Source organism: Pteropus alecto, unplaced genomic scaffold (assembly GCF_000325575.1).
Source record: "Pteropus alecto unplaced genomic scaffold, ASM32557v1 scaffold20, whole genome shotgun sequence".
NCBI classification, from domain to species: Eukaryota; Metazoa; Chordata; class Mammalia; order Chiroptera; family Pteropodidae; genus Pteropus; species Pteropus alecto.
In genome coordinates this window covers 7,136,917-7,158,018 of record NW_006436298.1, presented here as the reverse complement: position 1 = coordinate 7,158,018, position 21,102 = coordinate 7,136,917, and the positions used below count along the sequence as shown (strand labels likewise).

General features: G+C 38.4%; 1 protein-coding gene across 1 annotated transcript in view; it reads right to left on the bottom strand.

The window, feature by feature from the left end:
- The window catches only part of NAIP (NLR family apoptosis inhibitory protein), a 25,894-nt gene extending 13,887 nt beyond the window's left edge, over positions 1 to 12,007 (bottom strand). Inside the window, 7 exon segments of the mRNA XM_006913119.2 lie at positions 776 to 900; positions 3,379 to 3,451; positions 3,453 to 3,495; positions 5,242 to 5,293; positions 6,224 to 6,305; positions 10,241 to 10,340; positions 11,440 to 12,007. Of these exon segments, the coding sequence (XP_006913181.1) occupies positions 776 to 900; positions 3,379 to 3,451; positions 3,453 to 3,495; positions 5,242 to 5,293; positions 6,224 to 6,305; positions 10,241 to 10,340; positions 11,440 to 12,007 (1,043 nt within the window).
- Positions 12,008 to 21,102: the final 9,095 nt, after the last annotated feature.

Below are 21,102 nucleotides of genomic sequence, written 5' to 3'. Positions count from 1 at the left end.
TAACATTAAATATAAAATTAAATAAAAACTTAAATACATATAAATTGAAATATATATTACTCAGCCATAAAAAAAGAATGAAGTACTGATACATGCTACAATATGGATGAATCTCAAAACATTATGCTAAGTGAAAGAAGCCAGATACAAAAAATCATATCATATGCTTCGATTTATATGAAAAGTCCAGAACAGGTAAATCTATAGAGACAGAAAGCAGATTAGTAGCTTTAAGGAGCTAGAATGCGGTGGGGCATAGAGATAGGAAGTAATCACTTAATGGTACAGAGTTTTCTTTTGGGGTAATGAAGATGTTCGGAATTAGATAGAAGGGGTGTTCGCACAACACTGTGAATGCCACCAGATTACACACTTTAAAATGGTTCATGTATGAATTTTATTTTTAAAAACTACTAAGCAAACATTAATGAACAAGACAATTATTACTTTCTACAAAAATTGAAACTTGTATAGGGAGGGGAAAATATTAATTTACCACAGATTCAGCTTTGCATAGCATTTATGGAGTCATAAGTAAACATATAACAATATTGTTCTAATCAAAACTATGCTATAACTATAATGAGAGGAAGGCCAAATGGCAAGTGTGTCATGAGAGTACAGAGAAAAAAGAGATAAAGGCTCTGGTATGAATCAGAGGGGTGGGCAAAGATTTAACCAGAAAATAAAATGAGGAAGAAAATGAGAAAACGAGGAACAAATTGTTAAAGTACATCCAAATTCACAGACACTAAACATTCATTCTACTACTCACTTAGGAAAATATTTGGTGTGATCTTCTAATGGGTCACCACCTTCCTCACACTTTTCCAAACATTCTCCACAGGAAAAACGCTGGACGATGTCCTTTATACCTAGAAGGAAATTCGATCAGGACCACTGGCATGTATTCATCAAGTGACACAGTTAACCACTAGGTCTTTGGCAAAACCCTACTTGCATTTCCAATCAGATTTTGTGAAAAAGTCACAATTTGGGTCACCAGTGAGGCAGTATTCCATACAAAACCAATGCTATGAATCATATACATATGAGTGCTCCTATGTATCATGCACTTTGATGAACACTTCCCTGACCCATCCTTCTACGGAGCAAGAGATTTGCAAATCAGAGTGTAGAATTAAAGCTCGATGAAGGAAGAGATTTTTGTCTGTTTTGCTCACTGGTGAATCTCATGGACCTAGAAGAACAACTAGCACTTATTAAGCACTCAATAAGTATTTGAGGAATAAATCAGAAAGAATATATTTGGAGCTCAGGAAAAAAATATGAACAGCAGCCCTTAGGTAAGTTCATGAAGAATCAAATGTCTCTACTACATTAGCACCAGGTTTATTCCACCAGAAGTAGGATCAAGTCTCCTTATGAGACTATTTCTGTGGAAGGAAATTAGCATTTGGATCTACCAAAGGATTAAACTAGAAATGGAGCGTCCCTCATCTTCTTTCCACTCTTGGAGCCCTGTAGGCATGGCAAAGCGAGGGCATCCCCTTTGTGTCTGGACAAAAATGCGGTCCTAGAGCTTGCAAGACGGTAAAAGGGTCAGATGACTAGGACTTGTGGGGAAAAGTGGAGGTTCAAAAAGGAATAGTGTGAGGACACTGGACAGCGGGTCTTTGAGGGAGGATGGCAAGAGGAAGACAGAACAGAGAGTGGGGAGAAAGAGTGGGACACTGCCTTTCCACATGCTTAAGATTGTGAGGCACAAAGATTTTTTTGTACCATTAGTATGTTTCTGTTAAAGTGACCCCTACATTCCCCTACATTGTACTGCTCTGTGATATCTACTTGACTTTTAGTAAAGGATCTGCATGGGCCCTCACTGTGTGTTTGGTCTGAAGGTCAATAAAGGTACCAAGGAAGGGCACAATATCCTTTCTGATCACCTTACTGTACCTCAGGCAGAGACCTGAGGGGAACCAGCCTATTCTTTGTGGGTTTAAGAGTAGAATTTCCTGATGACCAGCAGCTAAAGAGAATACTATGAACTGATGGAAGATTCTACATGCTTAGAAATCATTTTAAAAAGTATTTCCTGATTTTCTCTTCTTAATAGTGTATGTCAAAGACTGCTTATCCATATTCCCAGTATCTTTCATTCTTCTATAATATCAAACCCCAATTTTTAGCTGGGTATACTGCAGCCAGGAAAAAAATTAAATGTCCTAGCTTCTCTTATAACTAGGTATGGCCATCTGACTACTAAGTTTTGGTTAAAGAGATATAAGCAAAAGGGTCATGTGACAGTTTTCAGGGGCAGGGATGGGATTGGGTGGTGGTGGGGAAGAGAGTAATGTATAGAAAGTAAGACATTACAATTATCCCAAACGGAATACAGTTTCCCGCGCCCCCATCCAAAAGTAGAGCATTCCTATGAAACCTTTCGTAAGCTGAAATGGCAGAAAGTGAAGAAGCAATTACCTTAGGACAGGGGTCCCCAATCCCTGGGCTATGGACCAGTACTGCCAGTTAGGAACTGGACTGCACAGCAGGAGGTGAGCAGTGAGTGAGCTAGTGAAGCTTCATCTGTATTTGCAGCCACTCCCTAGCGCTAGCATCACCACTTCAGCTCCACCTCAGATCATCAGGCATCAGATTCTCATAGGAGCATGGGTTCCTGGTGCCGAAAAGGTTGGGGACCACTGCCTCAGGACACATCTTGCTAACAAATACACAAACTGAGCTAAAGCACAGATGCTCACAGACAGTTCAAAGCTATGGTGGCTTGATGCTGAGATGCGGAGTGTAGTTCCCAGGGAAGGGGCTTGGTGGCGCCACTCTCACTGCTCCGGTGCGTGCTGCCTCTGTAATGGTTCACCTCAAAACAAATGCTGTACACTATTTTTGCTTTTCGTCTTTTTTGGCAAAAGCGAAAATACTCTTCAGATTTGGTTAGCAAAAACAGAGGCATACCTTGTGTTATTGAGCTTTACTTTAACGAGTTTCACACATGTTGCATTTTTAAATTTTTTTTTTATGTATTGAAGGCAAGACCCTCCCCATCTGCAAAAGGATTATAGCTCACTTATTGTGGTAATCACTTTATTGTGGTGGTCTGGAACCGAACCCGCAATATCTCCGAAGTATGCTTGTATTAATGTATGTCTCTCATAAAAACAAAGTGGCGAAAAGCGACTTTGGAAAGCGGAGGATACCTGTACCTATTAGGAGCTTTTCTACCTAAGGAGATTTGGAAAATTGGGAGAGAGTTTCTGATACAGCAAGGGAAAGGGATACTTTAGGAAAGATTAAAAGAGTGGATATTGTTGAGACTAGATAAACCCAAGCCCAGGATCATAAAGGATATGGGGTTTAAATGAGCAGCAAGGCAAGAGCTTGCACAAACTACTGGCTCACCTATATAAGAAGGCCTCCTTTGGCCAGAACTACAACTCCCACAGGGGATGCCTGGGGCCAGTTCTTAAAAGCCCAGTGCCAGTTCTTCATTAGCAAAGATGCTCTCATTGCAATAAACTTGAATAAAAGACGGTAAGACCAGCAAGTTCTGATATTACAAATATCAGTGTTCAGGTTATCTCTTCACATTTATAGATAGAATGTGATGTTTGGAGTTTGCTTCAGTATAATTGGAGGAGGGGTTAAAAGGAAAAAAGAGGTTTAGATGAGGCAAGATTGACCTTGTGTTAAATTATTGAAGCAGAATGGGAGATATATGGTGGTTATATACTATTGTCTTATTTATGTGTTCAAAATTTTTCTATAATAAAACCTTTAAAAATTACCTCTTCACCATCAGAATAAAACCAAAAAAAAAAGCTAGAAGAGACTCCATTTCTCCCTAAGTTGGTGTCAAGATTCGAAAGAGCCAAATTTTCCTTGCAGCTTCCTTAAGAGCAGATTTATTTCTTGCCCTTTGAGGTGTCCACTCAAGCAGTAGTCCCCATTAGACCTCCCACCTTGGATGGGCCCTGGGATTTGATTCCTGTCATCTGTACCCTATAAGGACTTGAAAATTAAACTTATGTTAACTTGGCTGTGTAAATTTTCTAAAGCCGAAAGCTTTCTTCAGTGTTCCACTTAACATCAGGATTCTTGCCATCACTTCATTTTTAATTTACATATATTTAATGTATTAGACAAACCTCGGTCTTTTCCTCCTGTGTATCTCCTTTACTCACACTACTACGACCCTCACACACTTCTGACAGCAGATGTGTGGGGCTTTCCCCCCACCAAGCAATTCTGACATCAGCTAGGTGTTCTACAATTTAACTCATCCTGACACTCTCTACCTGGAGATGGCCTCAGATCCTACAGGTTAAGGGCTCAGTCCTGCAAGAGTGTACCCAGCCCATTCACTGGAGTAGCTCACAGGACTCAGAGAAATACTTGTATTCGCTAGTTTTTTAAAGGATACAGATGAATGGCGAAATGAAGAGACACATAGGGTGAGACCTGGGAGGGTCCAAAGAGCAGGAGTTTCCGTCCCCATGGAATCGGGGTATGTCATCCTCCCAATGTGGATGTTTTCATTTACCTAGAAGCTCCCTGAACCTTGTACTACTGGGATTTTTATGGAGGCTTCATCATGTAGGTATAATTGATCATTAACTCCATTTCCAGTCCGTCTCTCCTCTCTGGAGTTTGGGGGCCATGACTGAAAATTCCAAGCTTCTAATCATGGCTTCGTCTTTCTAGTGACCAGCCCCAATCCAGGAGCCCACCCAGAGTTTCTTCCTTAGAACAAAAGATGCTCTTATCACTTAGGAATTTACAAAGGTTTTAAGGGCCCTGCATTAGGGATGGGGTCAAAAACTAAATATTAGAATAAAAGATGCTCCTACTGCTCTTATCACTTTAAAAACTACAAAGATTTTAGGAGCTCTGTGCCAGGAACTAGGGGCAGAGATCATATGTTTTTTTTTCTATTACCTCACACTTAATTTCTTAACAGATACTGATCTATTTAAGAATGTTTTCAAAACTATTTTATCCAGAAATTTTAATTGCTTTAGGGGAAATGTCAGTCAAGGACCCAACCCTGCTATATTTCCCTATGCTCGTTTATGCTAAAAAACTAAGTCACTCTAGAAGACCAGAAATCTTACGAAGATGATTTAAAAAATAAACGAACAAACAGAACTATGGCACCATGAAAATGAGGAAAAAAATGGAAGAGATTTTTAAAAATGGGTGAAGACCAAAGAAAAGCAAAAGAAATAAACCAGCAAAGCCTTTGGAATATGTCTGAGTCTTTACCTGATACCATAGGTAAATCTGTCTTTATCCAGGAATTCACAAAATGTTCTCCCTGAAGAAAATTAAAATTCAAGTTATCAACTTTGTTTGACTTAGAGTATATACCTATCTATGAATAAAAATTGAAAGCCCCAGACATTGAAGAGTTTCATTGGATTGAGTGGCAGAACTGTTGGAGATTATTCCTTTAATTTTTATTTCTATTAATGTTGGAATTTTTTATGCAGTGCAAAACAAAAACAAAAACAAAAACAAAAAAACAAAAACCTGTTTCTTTGTACCTAACAGGAAGCTTTCTGGGGTCACTGTTTCCAGAACTCCAGCTCCAAATTAGATTTACATGTAGCTATCACAGATGTACTTTGACTAATGAGAAGGTATGAGATTCAGGAAGGACTCAGAAGGATGTTAGGCATTGAGCAACCGATCCTTCTCTGATAATTGCATCTGGGTTTCTTTCTGAGGAAACACTTCTCCCCTACTTTGAGACCATGTTCTCTCTTTAAGGTTTTTATCTTCTGAATGTTAGCCAATAAATTCTCTTCTTTGCTTAAGCAGTTTGAGTTTTCCATTACGGGCCACTAGGGAATCATTACTAATAGGGGATAAAGTAACCAGCTAGGAGGCAGCAACTCTGAGGCCCACTGTGAATGATGGTGCTGTGGTCCCAATATCTTACACAGCATTCAGATGGGGGCAGCCAAGGGAAGCTAGGGAAGATGGCCTCAGTCAAAGAGGTGAAGACTTTCAGGAAGGCAAACAGACCAATTGAAAGCCAGCCCTGGAAAAAGGAATTTTAAGGGCTCCAGTTTAGCAAGAGAACATTATTTTCTCCATTCTGTCAGATGTGAGGTAAGGGAAGGAAAGAAGGGAATAAGAGTAGAGACCATGAAAAAAAAAAAAGATTGCCTATCCTTTTTCTGATTCAGATATTATTAGGTAATCAAAAGATAACGAGGAAAAAAATGCTGTCGTAACTTACCGTCACACCAACAAATCCCTTGTAGCTCTGAATATACTGGGCAATTTCCTCTGATGATTTCTTGCTTTGAAGAAATTCACATCTATAATTAATAAACATAATTAAAATTAACCTCGATACTGTGATAGAGATGTCTTACATCTCTATTATTGTTTACACAATGAACATTTGCTAAAACTTACTGAATTGTACACTTAAAATTGGTGAATTTTATTAAACTTCAAATAAAACTGTTAAAAGATTTATCCCAAAACTCATTTATGAGGATCATCATTATTCTTATATAATTATTTACTTCTATTAGTGACAACATAAATAATTTAAAATTAAATCTTCAGATTATTCCTTTCTCTTGAAACAATAATACAATCAAAGAGACTGATTTATAGTATTATATAGGCTGGAGTTTTTGTTTGTTAAATTAAACTATGGTGACTGAATCTAGTTCCTGTTCTCATATGAAAGTTACTGGCACTAAGGGTAATTATATAAATAACATATTTCATCTACTAAACAAAGTATGTCACCACTCCTTAAACAATAGAAGTTAACAAATTTTGAATTCTTAAAAAAGAACTTATTGAATACCGTTTAAAAAACTCATTCCTTTCCACAAAAGAGAAGCAATTTTTAAATTAATTTGAAAAAGTTCTTCTAATTCAAATTTATCTTTCTAGTAGTATTGTAGTAACAAGTGGGCTGGGAATCAAGAGGCCAGAATGTTAGGCCTAGTTCTGCCACTACCAGGGATGTGACCAATCTTGTCATTGTTCTCTTGTAATCACATGAGAAAATGAACTCCATTAGATGGTTCATATATTTCTCCAGAATTACCATTCTATAAGCAGCCAGGATGTGGAGGAGACATTGTTTTATGATATGACCACTGTCTGTCCTGCAAGCTGGACCCGGGTCAGAATGGAAGTTGCTTTCCACAGACCCCCTCCCCTCAGAGGCTCCCTGATAATTGATGTTCATTCTGACATAAATCAGTACCCCTCTCTTGCCTCCTGCAATGTGCTGATTCCTGAAACAGGCTTGTTGTCCTGGCCTGGTCAAACATGTAATTTCTGTACCTGGTAGCATTCACATACTAGTATCTGTGACTAGCCCCCAACCCCTTCACCCTATTCTCTGGCACCTGCCAAAATGTAAGGGGATCCATTTCATCTTGCGTCTGCCTCTGACATGCCTCATATGTAAGTTTCCCTTAATAAACACTATTAGTTACCTGATGGAGTGGCCAACCTCTTTCTTGGTGGTCCCAAATCTCTCTCCATTTATGAAGGCAGAATTTCAGTCTCTAGGCTTTTCTCTGGGCCTGTGTATACTAACACAGGGTCCCCATTTAGCACGTGCCCACGTTATCCCTGAGATTGCCTTAAATCGGCACATAACCCACCTAGAACACAATGGATAGGGTGGGGTACCCTGCCCACATGCTTAATGTGAATTGAGGAGGCACTCAATACATGGTACTTAATTTTATTTAAAAATTATAATAAAATCAGCTTAAAAAGTATGAGAATACTCATTTTGTCCATATTTTATAAAAGATGCAACAAAGCCACTCCATAAAATTGAAGTCCAAGCAGCTAGAGTTGGAGCAACCAGCAAGAAATTTGGGGATTCTTAGTTCTAATTCCAGCTCTGAAATTTATGGGCTGAGCATGTGCTCAAAATGACAGAGGAAAGGCAAAACAGTCAGTCATCTTCACATAATACGTGGTAGTTTTTAGTAGGCATTTGCTCCATATAACTTTATAATTTTTACAACAACCCTACAAGCTATATATCATAATCTGCATTTTTACACATGAGACTCAGAGTAACTTGTCTAAGGGCTGGAAGTAAGGAAGCGGCTCTGTATCTCCTGAGCTTCTGCACTCTGCCCTGCCCTTTGTATCAGCAGGCCTTAGCTCCTTCACTCTCTATGGCTGATGACTGGACTGGTATCTTCTCTCCTATGCTTCTTACCTTTCCCTCCGCCCTATGTCAAAGAAGGTATACCAGGGCCACTCCAGACAGGACGTGCCACTTAGTTGGTACTAGTCATATGATGGTCTATGTGAATGGTGTCACTGGAAGTTGTCCAATGTATAATCCAATGACACTATACACATAGTGACCCTGAGTATAAGTGAAGATTGAACTGAGGCCATAGCTGAGACAGGTACCCAAGAGCAATAAATATTGACCAGAGATGACACTCATCTGATACATACCCAGAAGGTACATGTCAACACTAAGAATGATTGGTTGGTCTGTTCTGATTGGTCAAGGAGCCAGAGAGACATTCAAAATATTTAACAATCTGGCTTCATGCATCCCTATAACTATCTCATCTGCTTGTCAGGAAGAGCTTTCTCTCTCTCCCTCCCTCCCCATCTCTATCTCTCTACCTCTTTCTCCTCTCCTTCTTTGTTCCCTTCCTCCCTCCCACCACCCTCACTTTTTCTTTTCTACTACAAAATACATGTTTGTTCCCAAAAATTTAAACAAAATAGAAGTGAACAAAATAAAATATGAAAATCCCTTTCCACCTTATCTCCTGACAAATCCAAATCCAAATGTATCTATTGTTGAGTTTATATCTTTTCATAACTTTTTCTATATATTTTCAAACAAGTCCATATGTGAGTTGAGTGGTTTTACACATTTTTTAAGGGCTTACAGTAGCATATTATTTTGCATATTTCTTTTTTCACTTAACATATCATAGACATCTTTCCATTTCCATTGTGAGCATGGCTGTCTCTGTGCAAGATAACTTATAAATAACTGCCCAATTGCTTTGTGGTTGACCTATGATTCAACCAACAGCTTCTTTGCATGTAGTAAGTGTAGTAAGTGTATGACAAATATTTGTTAAGAGTATGAACCTGATCACACTACTAGATCTAAGTATTAGGTTAGAGGAAATAAAGTAAGTAGAGAAACATGTTATCACAATAGAAACACATTCAGCCAAAGCTAGAGTATAGGGAATTATACAGATTACAGGGCTTCTTTAATGAATAAATGACGAGAAAAAGATGGGAAAGGAGGAAAGCTATAAATTAAAAATCTTGAGACATATCAGCTAAATGTAATATACGGATTTTGGATACTGATTCAAATTAACCATTTGAAAGGGAGGTGGGAGGATGTGGACATTTGAACATTGACTCAGATATTTGATAATATGCGTTGAGGAATTACTGTTAATCCTTTTCAGGAGAGAGAATGATATCGTGGTTATGTTTCTTAAAGATATTCTTACATTTTAGAGTTATATACTAAAATATCACCAAATGACATTATATGATGTCTGGAATTGACTTTAATATAATCTGGTTATTATTATTATTTCCTGGGAAAAGGTGGGTGAGAGATGGATATGATTTGGCCATGTGTTGATAAGTGTTTATTATACTATTCTATCTTTGTATGAAATTCTCCATAATGGATGTTTAAAAAATTGTTAAGGAAATGAATCTGTATTTGAAAGGTATAAAGTTATGTAAAACACTAGTAAATGTAGCATTAAAAATAATTAAAATACACTTCATTTTTTAAGCAGGAAACTAAAGATCATCGCGATGATCAAAACAGTTTCTGAAATAAAACATTTTCATTTGGTATATAATCAACAGTACATAAAACCACTTGTAATAACATCTTAAACATTGTTTTACTTTCCAACTTCTTTTATACACCATTTTACATCCTCCCTATGCAAATTATTCTTATTTATTAAGGCAGATCCTGAAACTTCTACTTGGCAAAACATGTCCTAGTATTTGAGTTAATAAGACAACACTTAAATTATTTTAAAATTATATAATTCAAAAATTTTCACAATGTATTCAGCCTTTTCTTGTTTGAATAAATGCTTAATTCTGGAATGTTCTGGTTTTGGGTAGGAAAAAAAAATCAAAACTGAAGGTGCTATTCCAGGTAGGTGACTCTTGTCTTTAGTTTTGTTTTCTCTTAAAAAAAAAACAAAAAAAGAGAGAGAAAGAGTTATCGACTTACTTGGGGAACCATTTGGCATGTTCCTTCCAAGGATCATCCCCTTCTTCCCAATTTCCTAAACATCCACCACAGGCAAAACACTGCACAGTGTCCCGTTTGCCTACATATGAAGGAAAACATTTGATTGTCCAGGAATGGCACCAAGGAACAGTCCAGAAGATGTGTGTCTGGGAGCTGACTGCTCTGTGCATGAGTAAGATGTGCTGCAACATGTCTGCCACTCACACTCTCATCTGGCTGAATCCCCATACATAGCCCCACTGCCCTCCATGACCATTTTCTAAGCCTGGGATGCTACCCATCAGTTATGGCTATAGTTTACTTGTAGAACTCTAAGCTATTTAACTCAATATGCCTGTAAGGTGTTCCCAGAGCTGGTATTTTGTTCTTTGAGCTCTCAGAGTTGAAGTAGTGAGGAAGTAAAGATATCCCAGCATTCACGAAGTAAAGCACAGTTAGAAAACCTAAGCTGTAGCTTCGCCGTGAAATCTATACGGAAACTAAGACACGTCTTTTAAACTATTCGAGCCTCAATGAACTCAACTGTGAAATGGAGGGAAGAGCAAGTTTGTTGGATCAGAATTAGTGCTTAATCTGTGTCTAGCATCAAGTAAATATTTAGTAAATGATAGCTGTTATAGTTATTACAATTCTCATGCACCTCTGTCATAGCATTTATGGCATGGCTAGGACAATTCAAAGTTCAATTTTCTGAAATGCAGTTTGCTCTAACATTAGAGTTAGCCCTAAGATTAAAACCAACCAACCAACTAACAGACAAATCCCTTCAATATTGCAGCAATTAAAAGAATCAAAGAAAAATCAAGTAAGAGCAGCAAAAGAAAGGTAGGTGAGACTTGGAGTCATGCTGACCTCAATTTGTTTTCAGGACCTTAAGAATGCAGTCAGTATTGTCTATGGTCCGAATTTAAGGAAAAATAACTGCTTGTTTTACATATATTTGGCAAATTAACACACTGTATGAAACAAAATAAAGCTAAAGTAAAAATCCCGAAGTTGAATTTTCATAAAATATATTATTATACCTATTACTGAAGTTGAATTTTAATAAAATATATTATTATACCTGTTGCAACACATTTAACAAGTGAGGAAAGAGTCACAAAATACTGCAACTGAACTATGGAACCTAAACTTAAAACTCCAGAGAAACACTTCAGGAAATGATTTCGAATTACCTGTAAAGACAAAGCCAGCCGCTGAGAGCTCCCTTGGGGATACCCTGTGGACATAAAATGGCCAGTCCTCAAAGGATTCAAGTCTCGCCTTATCTTCTTGGTACCTTGCTTTGTCTCCTCTCAGCTTTTTCTCTGGATTCTTAACTCTTATATCGTACTTGGCAATGTTACCAACATCTTTGCCCAAAAGGAACTCACAATCTGGACGAAACCTTTTGTGGTCTCCTATGGGGAGTCTCCGGAGGCTGGAACCAAACAGTATTAAGCTACAGCAGAAGCACTGAATCCCAGATTGTACACCAGTGAAATAAAACCCAGCCGCTGCCATCTCCTGTGGTGTCCATGAGCTGTAGGACTTATAGGTCACAAAAGTCTTTAACCTTTTTGCTTCACTGCGCATTTCTGAATTAAAGCCTTTCTGCATTTTTTCTCGTTTCTCCTGTTCCTCTTCTTCCATTTGCTTTGCAAATTGAACTGCATCTAGGCCTAGATGATTAGACAGCTCCAGGAGTGTAGTGTAATCAAACTGGGAAATCTTCTCTTCAGTGGCCGTCTCCTGAGTGGCCATTTTCTGAAAAGGGAAGGAAGAGTAGGTTAATGAACTTCCTCTTGTTTTACTAGCCCTGAGATTTTTTTCAGCCCTTTTATTCTTACTGTTTCTTTTCTTCTGAATAATACTGATCTTTGTTCATCATTCAGCCCAATTGGGAGCAAATATGCTAGCAGGTCTGCGATAGCGTCTCTCACGCCATCCTGCCCTCCGACCAGTAAGGTCACATGGAGTCCAAGCAGTTGGAGGCCCTCTTATCACAGCATCGATCATCACTTAAATCAAAGATATAAAATAGGGAATACCTTAGTATCGTCACATAACAAGTCCAAAGATGCTTGCTTGCACCCTCAACATTCCAAGAACCTCAGAAATATTCCATTTAATACCCACAGGTGGAGTTGGATGGTTCCGCTGTACAAGGTGTGTTTTATGTGTCCCCGCCTTTATCCAGCTCAGCTCATCTGCAATTTGCCCATCTACCCACATTTCTGCAAAAGTTGTAAATAATACAAGATCTCGATTAAGACCAAGCATGTCCCTCATTTGCCAGTACCTATTGCAAGGAAAAGAACTCCTTTGTCAATAATGCATTAAGTCCATTTCAGCAGAGTTTCTTCAAGGAGCTCCTATATCAGTCCACAGAGTTACTTAGCTTTTTGACTGAGTAGCTTCTTTATTTCAGTTCTCTTGATGCCCTCTCCCTGTAGAGCCTCTTTAGTGGTTATTATTTATCAGATGAGTGTCTCATTCTGACCAAAAGAAGTATCTACCCACCTCTCATCTTTGGCCTCATTCCTTCCCTTTACAGAGGAAACCAGCCAAAGCTTGGTGGTCTTGGCAGCCTAGGGCTCCTTCTTACTTTCATTTTTGCCAAAGCAGCCAAAACCAGCCAAGGCACAGTATCCTTGGCTGACTTCCCCTCTATATGAATTTCTGTTTTAATCTACTTACCTATTTCCTTTGGCTCTGGACTGACCGCCTTCTAATTCCATTGCTGTACTTTTCCTCCCATCAGTTGCTATAGTACTCGAGTAAATTGAAACCAGGGATTCCTCAGCAGCCAGGCTGGTTCTATATCTTTCTTCCATTTTTCATCTTTCTTTCTCCCAAAGCCTTAGCCATCATTTAAATTATAAAGCCAAAAACTTTCAATTATCCCATTCACCGTGCTATCTTCAGCAATTACACATAATTGAAAAAGCTCACAGGACTCTCCATAGTATACTTACATAAGACTTTAATAAGGGTAAAGTATAAAAAACAAAAATAAAAATAAACAGGCAAACGTCAAAGAGGTCTCTGATCCCAGGCCCATTGCCTGGGGGCCTTTCTCAGTTGTATAGGCTGTGCTGCATTTTAGATAATTAACCACCTAGATAGGTGCAAGATACCTTAGTCTTGGGGAAACCACAATCTCTTCTGATTATACCCCTCTGGTCAATGTGGCCAAAACTAGGATGCATGACCAGTCTCTAAATCAGAAACAAGGTGGTACAGGCTGTCCCCTGGTCTGTCTCAGACCCTAGCACAGGAGTACATTAATCACCAGTTAGTGCATTCCATTCAGGTTTGGCTGAGAGAGCACCGTGGCTCCAGGCCTCCTTGGAGATAAATAAGCACAGGGTTGCAAAAAGCCAACTGGGATCAATTTCGATGGGTCAGTGGTCAGTTCTGCTAATTCCAAGGCTGTGTCTGGGGCGGAGAGATCTCCAAGGCCCTTTCCAGATTTTATGTCCTTTGACTACAAGTGCTCAGAGTGCCAATGAGGCAACAGTGTCTTGGAGCTAAGTCTGTGTGACTCCTGTGCTTGTCCTCTTGCTTCCAAAGAGAGAAACAAGAATAAAAGAAATACGAGGGTCAAAAGTTAGGTGTGGAAGAAAGCACCTTTGCCAGAAAAGGTAATTTGCTTACCTAGAGGTTGTCCAGAGTCCCAGTCACGTGGAAGGAAAATACCCCGTGGAAGAATATGTGGCTCGAGTACAAATGAGTTTGTCCTTTGATAGGAAGCAATGAGAAAATATTTGAGGAGCTGAAACTCAAAACAAGTTTCAGTTCTCTGAGAAATGACCAGTAAATGCTCTAGGGTATTGAGTCAAGAGAGCTTAGTCAGGACCCAAGAGGAACAGCGAAACCTACCAAGTCCCACAACGGGAAGTATTTTTTTCTAAACTGTTAAGATTGGTTAATGGTTATGGAGCTAGTATAAGTTTTATGTCTTTGATGGTGACAGTGTCTATCTTTCTGATTATCTTTTAGGATTTTCTCTTTTATCCTTGGGGTTATAAAATTTCAAAATGTGTCTAAGTGTGGGGTCTTTCTACATTCATTGTACTGTGCATTCAGTCTGAACACATGGCTATCCCATCAGCCCTGGGAAATTATCTTCTATAATTTCTTTGATAATTTCCTACTGTCTACTATTCTTATTTTACTTTTTTCTGGTATTCCCATTATTTAGATGGGGATTTAATTGATCACCTAAATTCTTATCCTTTATTTCCCCTCATATACTCCTTAGTGCTTTTGCTCTATTTTTGGAGAGATTTCCTCTCTTTATCTTCCAACTCTACAATAGTAACTCTTAATTTCAGCGAATATACTTTTAATTTCCCACAGCTCTTTCTTCTCTGATCCTTAATTTCATGACATCTAATTCTTTTAACCAATGCAATCTTTCTGAATATCTGCTATGACATTGTCAAATGACAAAATTAAATAATTTAATAATGGGTTTGATGTTCTTGACTCAAGGAAAAACAGTGCATGGGCCAGGAAAACACAGAGCCTCACAAGCACTGTCCTCCAGCGACTTGGGGCAAGAGCAAGTTATATAGAGAAGAGGCATCGTGTCAATGGCATGATTGGCTAAGAGGAGAGGATTTCCTTATAAGGCCACAGTCCTATTTTCTAGAGGAAAGTAAACCAGCTAAAGCTGAGCTGGAGAATTGTGATTGGGGTAGCATTTCCATGATAGGTGTGTTCGTTTTGTGACTTGGGCTGGGTCATTGTGGTGGCCTCCATTTTGTGGGTCCTGACAAATTAACTTAATCAATGCTAATGCTTGGTTCATCTGTCTCCTGAATCATCTGTTTCTTCAAAGGCTATTGTCATTTACTTCTTTTTTTCCCCACATGACCAGCTTTCCTCAAATGAATACTGATCCTTGGTTTTCGATTTATGTTTAAGAATTAGGCAATTTAAAAGCTGATTGGTCAAAATTATGGTTAAAAATCTAATTAAAAGCCACGTGAACTTAAACCATTTACTTTATGGAGACCAGACTGAGGAGCCAAGATTTACCCTGGAGAAGCCCTAAATGTCAGATGAACATCTCAGAAAATGATTTCAAGTTACCTGTAAAGACAGAGCTAGCAGCTGAAAGCTCACCTCAGATGTTCCGTGAGCATAAAATGACCCGTTCTTGAAAGATTCTGTTTTGGGATGCCAGTGCCCACACTGGCTCCTTCAAGTCAGCTAAAACAGTTTATTCAAATTTTTTTTAAAGAGAAGGATCATATAAGTTTTTGCCTCAGGATTAACACCTGTCTATCAAATAATCTGATTCTGGGGTAGAAGGAGCCAACTGTTCCACGCACAGATTTTAAATTAGTCTCACCCAGTTTTCAGCCCTTCCCATCATCCCTGCCCTCCTCCTCACCTGGTGTTCCAAGTCCCCAGCTGCTCCAGCGTTCTATGCAGGGTAAATAGCCTCCAACAGGTTATACCTGTGTTTATGCTGCGGTTTCTTTTGGCCTGCTTCATTGAGTACTACTATTCCATTTGTTTCTGTAAGTGCAGGCTGACTTAGGTTGATTTGTGACTTGGGCCGGGCCGCCGTGATGGCCTCCATTTTTGTGAGTCCTGATTAATTTTATCAATACTAATGTTTAGTTCATCTGTCTCCTGAATTATCTGTTTATTCAAAGGCTATTGTCATTTACTTTTTTATTTTCACATTATCAGCTTTCCTCAAATGAATACTGATCCCTGGTTTTCAATTTATGTTTAAGAATTAGGCAATTTAAAAGCTAATTGGTCAAAATTATGGTTAAAAATTTCAAAAGTTGGGGGAGTGGCTCCATAGTGTAGTGTTTAGCATGTCTGATTTACATGCAGAAGATCCTGGGTTCGCACCCCAGCTGGAGCCACAGACAAGACCCCTGTGTGCACAGCAACCTCATGGGCGGGGAGATGCCCTGTCGCCCCTCCTCCCCGCCTTCAGAGATCCAGCCCTTAAAAAAAAAAAGGGGGGGAGGGCAACATCCGTAGCTCAGGGGTGGAAGTGTGTGTAGGGGAGGCATTAAAGAGGGGAAAAATTCTTTTCAGAAATACTCTATGTGTTGATGGTCCCCTTTTGCTTTCTTATTTTTTCTGGGTTTATACTTTTAAAAATCATTTCAATAATATTGTGTAATTATTACCAATAAGAACTAAAACTTATTTAGATGACTAATTGCCAGGCACTTTAGATATGTCCATTTAATCCCTTTAACAGTCCATACGAAGGAGATATTATTATTTCCATTTCACTGATGTGGAAACTCATGCACATAGGGGTTCAGATTAACCAGAGTCTTGCTAGAGTCTGCACTTTTAACCACTGTTATGCTGCCATAAGGCTAGATTTTAAGGAAAGGCAAACCCAGGTATCCCAGAAAGCATAGTTGAACAAATTGCTGTTAGCAAGGCTTCTTTCCAGCTGTTACCAGGATTACTGGTATGTGAACTCCTCTGGCCAAGTCCAACAAGGCCATTTACCCAGCCAAGAAGCAATCATTGTTATATCGTTGACCAGCTATTCACCGGTTCCTCCTAAATTTTGTGTGAACATGTATAATGTTACAAAGACAGTGTTCTTTTGAAGCACTTTCCATCAATATTTAATGACAATCCAGCTGCTCCTAGATCCACAATCCTTTTTACAGCAAGCCCAGAGATCAAGGGAACCTCTCCACACTGCTGACCCTTCTATCTGCCAATAAACATTACTTTTTTTTTTTTACCAATAATGTGTGCATCTCAGTCCAACGCACATTTATTGTAGCACCTTTTTGATTTTGTTGCCCTTATGATTTGCATTTTTTTTTACTATTCTGTTTTTCTAAATATTGATGATCTATAGGACTCATGTTGGTCTATTTTTAATGTATGATTATAAATCCTGTTGGATTTTCTAAGTAGATATTTGTATTATCTGAATATTAGTTTTGTCTTTTACGGTCTTTTCATTTTGTCTTGTTGCATTGACTATACCCTTTAATATAATGTTGCTTAATAACAGGAATAATTGATATCCTATTTATTCTTGACTTTGGCAGAAATTTTGACCACTAAATATGGTGTTGTAGATTTCTAGTGGAGACCTTTTATCAGTTGAAAGAACTCCCTTTTGATTCCTAGTGATGCTGAAAACTTCTGCATAGCCTTAAATGGAAAAGTATCCAAATATCACCTCTATATATGGCAGGAAGGGGAAACAATTCTCAAAGGAAGGCAATTAAAAAACTAGGTAGCCAAAAACAAAAATGCAAACATACACTCACAAATGTCCACTACCCAATCTGAAGAGGATTCGATGTTTTGAGTTTTAAAGTAATACTCTTTTCAATGACTTTTTTCAACCAAAAGCACATACACACAGAGAGTAGTATTTAAGTTTAGCCATTCTAAGGCATATGTATGTTATCTCAGTATGGTTTTAATTTAATGTTTCGCTGGATATTGTGGGGTTAATTCAGAACATAGCCTCTCCACGTACTCAGAAGACAAGATGGCTGCTTGGTCAGCAGTCATAAAGAAGGCAGTACAGAAAGGGCTCTTGGCAGTGCCTGCTCCCAAGGACACTTTCTGCAGTTCCCATGGACTTATCTGCTCCTGTAACCAGCTCTTGTAACCAAGCAGCACAGGTGGTTACAATGAGATAACCTCTCCTCTGCCTGTGTGTATAAAATGTCGCTTGTTCTTTGTCAGCAGCAGCTTTTTCTTGCAGCTCCGACCAGCTGCCATCGGAGCTCCCCTGCCTCATGAGTAATATACGGCATGTCCTCCTGGTGGTTTTTTCGGAATATCCAAAGCCCAGGTGCAAGTTCCAAGCCTGGAGCTCCTGCGTTACAGAGAGTCATATATCTTCTTTGGCAAAATGATCAAATTTTGCCCATTTAAAAATCGGATTGTTTACCTTATTATTATTGAATTGCAAGAATTCTTTATATATTTTAGATTCTAGTCCTTAGATGTTTGCATTGCAAACATATTCTCTCAGCTTGTGAATTGTCTTTTTGTTTTCTTAATAGTGTCTTTCAAGGCAGATGTTTTAAATTTTGATGTAGTCTGATTTTAATTTTTTCTTTTATGATAGATGCTTTTTGTGTCCTAAGAAATCATTGCCTACTCTAGGTTGCAAAAATGTTCTAAAAATTAACATTTGGATTATAGAATACCAGCTGTTGGTTAAGGGTGTGGGAGTGTAAAATGGTGCAATTCCTTGGAAAAAACATGAACTGGGCAGTGTCATGTAAGTTAATTATACACTTGCCATTCAACTTAGTAATTCCATTCTTACATATTTACCAAAGGAAAAATGAAAACATATGAACACACAAAGACTTATAAAGGAATGTTCATAGTAGTTCTATTTAAAACAACCAAAAAGCCAGAAATCACCTCAATATCTATTGAGAATAAAAAAATGATAAAGTATCCAGGCGATGGAACACTAGTAGGCAGTATGAAGGAACAAACTATTGATACACACAACATGGATGAATCCCCAAAACATTATGCTAGGCAAAAGAAGCCATGTGTACCGTATGATTCGATCTGTAAGAAAGTGTATAACGGGCAAATATAATCTACAATGATAGAAAACAGATTAGTGGTACCCGGTACTTGAAGTACTGGGGAGTAATGAGAACAAAGTGGCCAGATGCACGTGATGAAAACGTTCCCTTTCAATCGTGGAGGTCGCTGCATGGGTGTATATACATTTGCTAAAAGGCATCAAACCTCCCACTAAAATTGGGAACGTTTTATTGTATGTTAATTACAACTCAATAAATTTGATTAAAATAATTTAAGTACATATACAAATTCATTAATGTTTAATGACAATCTAAAGAATGAAAAAGCAATTCCATGTTTGGGACTTGTTTACTGTAAAGTTACCTGAGTTAATTTTTTCTTTTTAAGTTCAGTAGAATTCTATTATCAGAACCTGTTTTTAAGTTACCTATGTATCTCTATAACAAGATTAGAGGCAGGAGTTCTCACATTTTAGCACTTATCATAATCACCTGGGGGATTTGTTAAAACATTGCTAGGCCCACCCCCCGAGTTTCTGATTCGATAGGTATATGATAGGGCCTATGAGTATGCATTTCTAACTTGTTCCCAGATGATGTTGATGCTACGAGTCCAGTCATCACCCTTAGAATCATTAACTATAGAGATCCTTAAAAGATCTCTCTTCCTCCAAAGAATCAATTCTTAATACCCAAAATCTGAACTGAATGACCTCCTAAGTGGGATATGTCCCAGGAAAGCCTGACACCTGAAAATTAAAAGATTATCTGCCCTGATGATAAGGAATAGAGGAGGGATAGGCCAGGCCAGTTTGTAAACTGGTGACCTGCAGATAAGTTTTATTTAGCCTTTATGGTTCTTAAAAATTAGATGCAGACATTTAAAACTTAGGAGAACTTAAAAATCCAGTTTTTCATATTCTCTTTAAATATCAAAACATATGACACCAGGGGACCTATATTCTCAGAAGGGAAAAAATGGTGGGAGCTGAGAAATGGTTACCTCCTTTAAAAATCCCTTTTTTTTTTTCTTTTTAATTTATTCGTAAAGATATACGTACTCCTATGTTCACTGCTGCATTATTCACAGTGACCAAGATGTGGAAAAAACCTAAGTGTCCTTCAATGGATGACTAGATAAAGATGTGATATACACGCACACTACTCAGCCAAAAGAAAAGATGAAATACTACCATTTGCGACAACATGGATGGATCTTGAGAATATCATGCAAAGCGAAATAAGTCAGACAGAAGCAAACAAGAACCATATGATTTCAATCATATGTGGGCTATAAAGCAGAAAGCAAAAAACAAACAAAAACTCATAGACACAGACAACAGTATGGTGGGTACCAGAGAGGAAGATGGGTGGGACGAGGTAGAAGAGGGTAAAAAGGAGGTCAAATGCACGGTGATGAAAGCAGACTTGATTTTGGGTGCTGAATACACAATGCAATATACAGATGATGCATTACTGAATTGTACACTTGAAAATTATATAATCTTATTGGCCAGTGTCACTCCTAATACATTTAATTTAAAAATTTTTAATGTTTTTTTTTTTTCACAAGGTAACAAAAGCACATGTATAACATTCAAAGGTACAAAAGAATGCACAGTGAAAAATTACATCTCTCTTCTATCCCTGAGCCCAGAATCTAGAGGCTGCCTCTTTTAGGAGGAACTTGTACTTTCCAGATGCCACCACCACTTTGCAGTAACTAGGCTTCCACTTAACTTGCATTATCTATCTGCCTGGCCCCTTAGGCATTTGAGTTTGCATCCAAGCCTATTTTATAGCTTCTCTTCTACATTCCCATAGCATTTGGCATAGTATTCACATTTTCACACCGACTTCTTTATAGGTCTGCCTTCTAGGCTGGGAAGTTCACAGATCCATAAGGTTAAGGCTTGTGTCCTTTTTGGTGTCTGTATCCTACTGCCTAGGATCCTGTTAGATAGCAAATATACAAGGTTTGTTGAGTTAACAAATGAAAAAATTGTGTATTATTTCCAGGGTCCTGGCCTGAGGTGTGACACAAATAGCAATTTAGTCAGGTGAAATAAAAAATTTAAATCCCATAAGGACCCCATCAGAGCCCCCCAGTCCATCTTTTAATAGGTTTCCCCAGAACAGAATTAGGGAACGTAGAAAGAGAATAATGAATCTTCTAAAGAACAGGACCCTGGAGGGGTATAAAGACATTCCCAAACCGGCTTCCCAGAAGCATGACAACCTCCTATGCCCTTTCTTCCTTACTCTAGGCCCCACAGATCCAAACGTCTTGCCCTTTCTCCTAAACTCTGC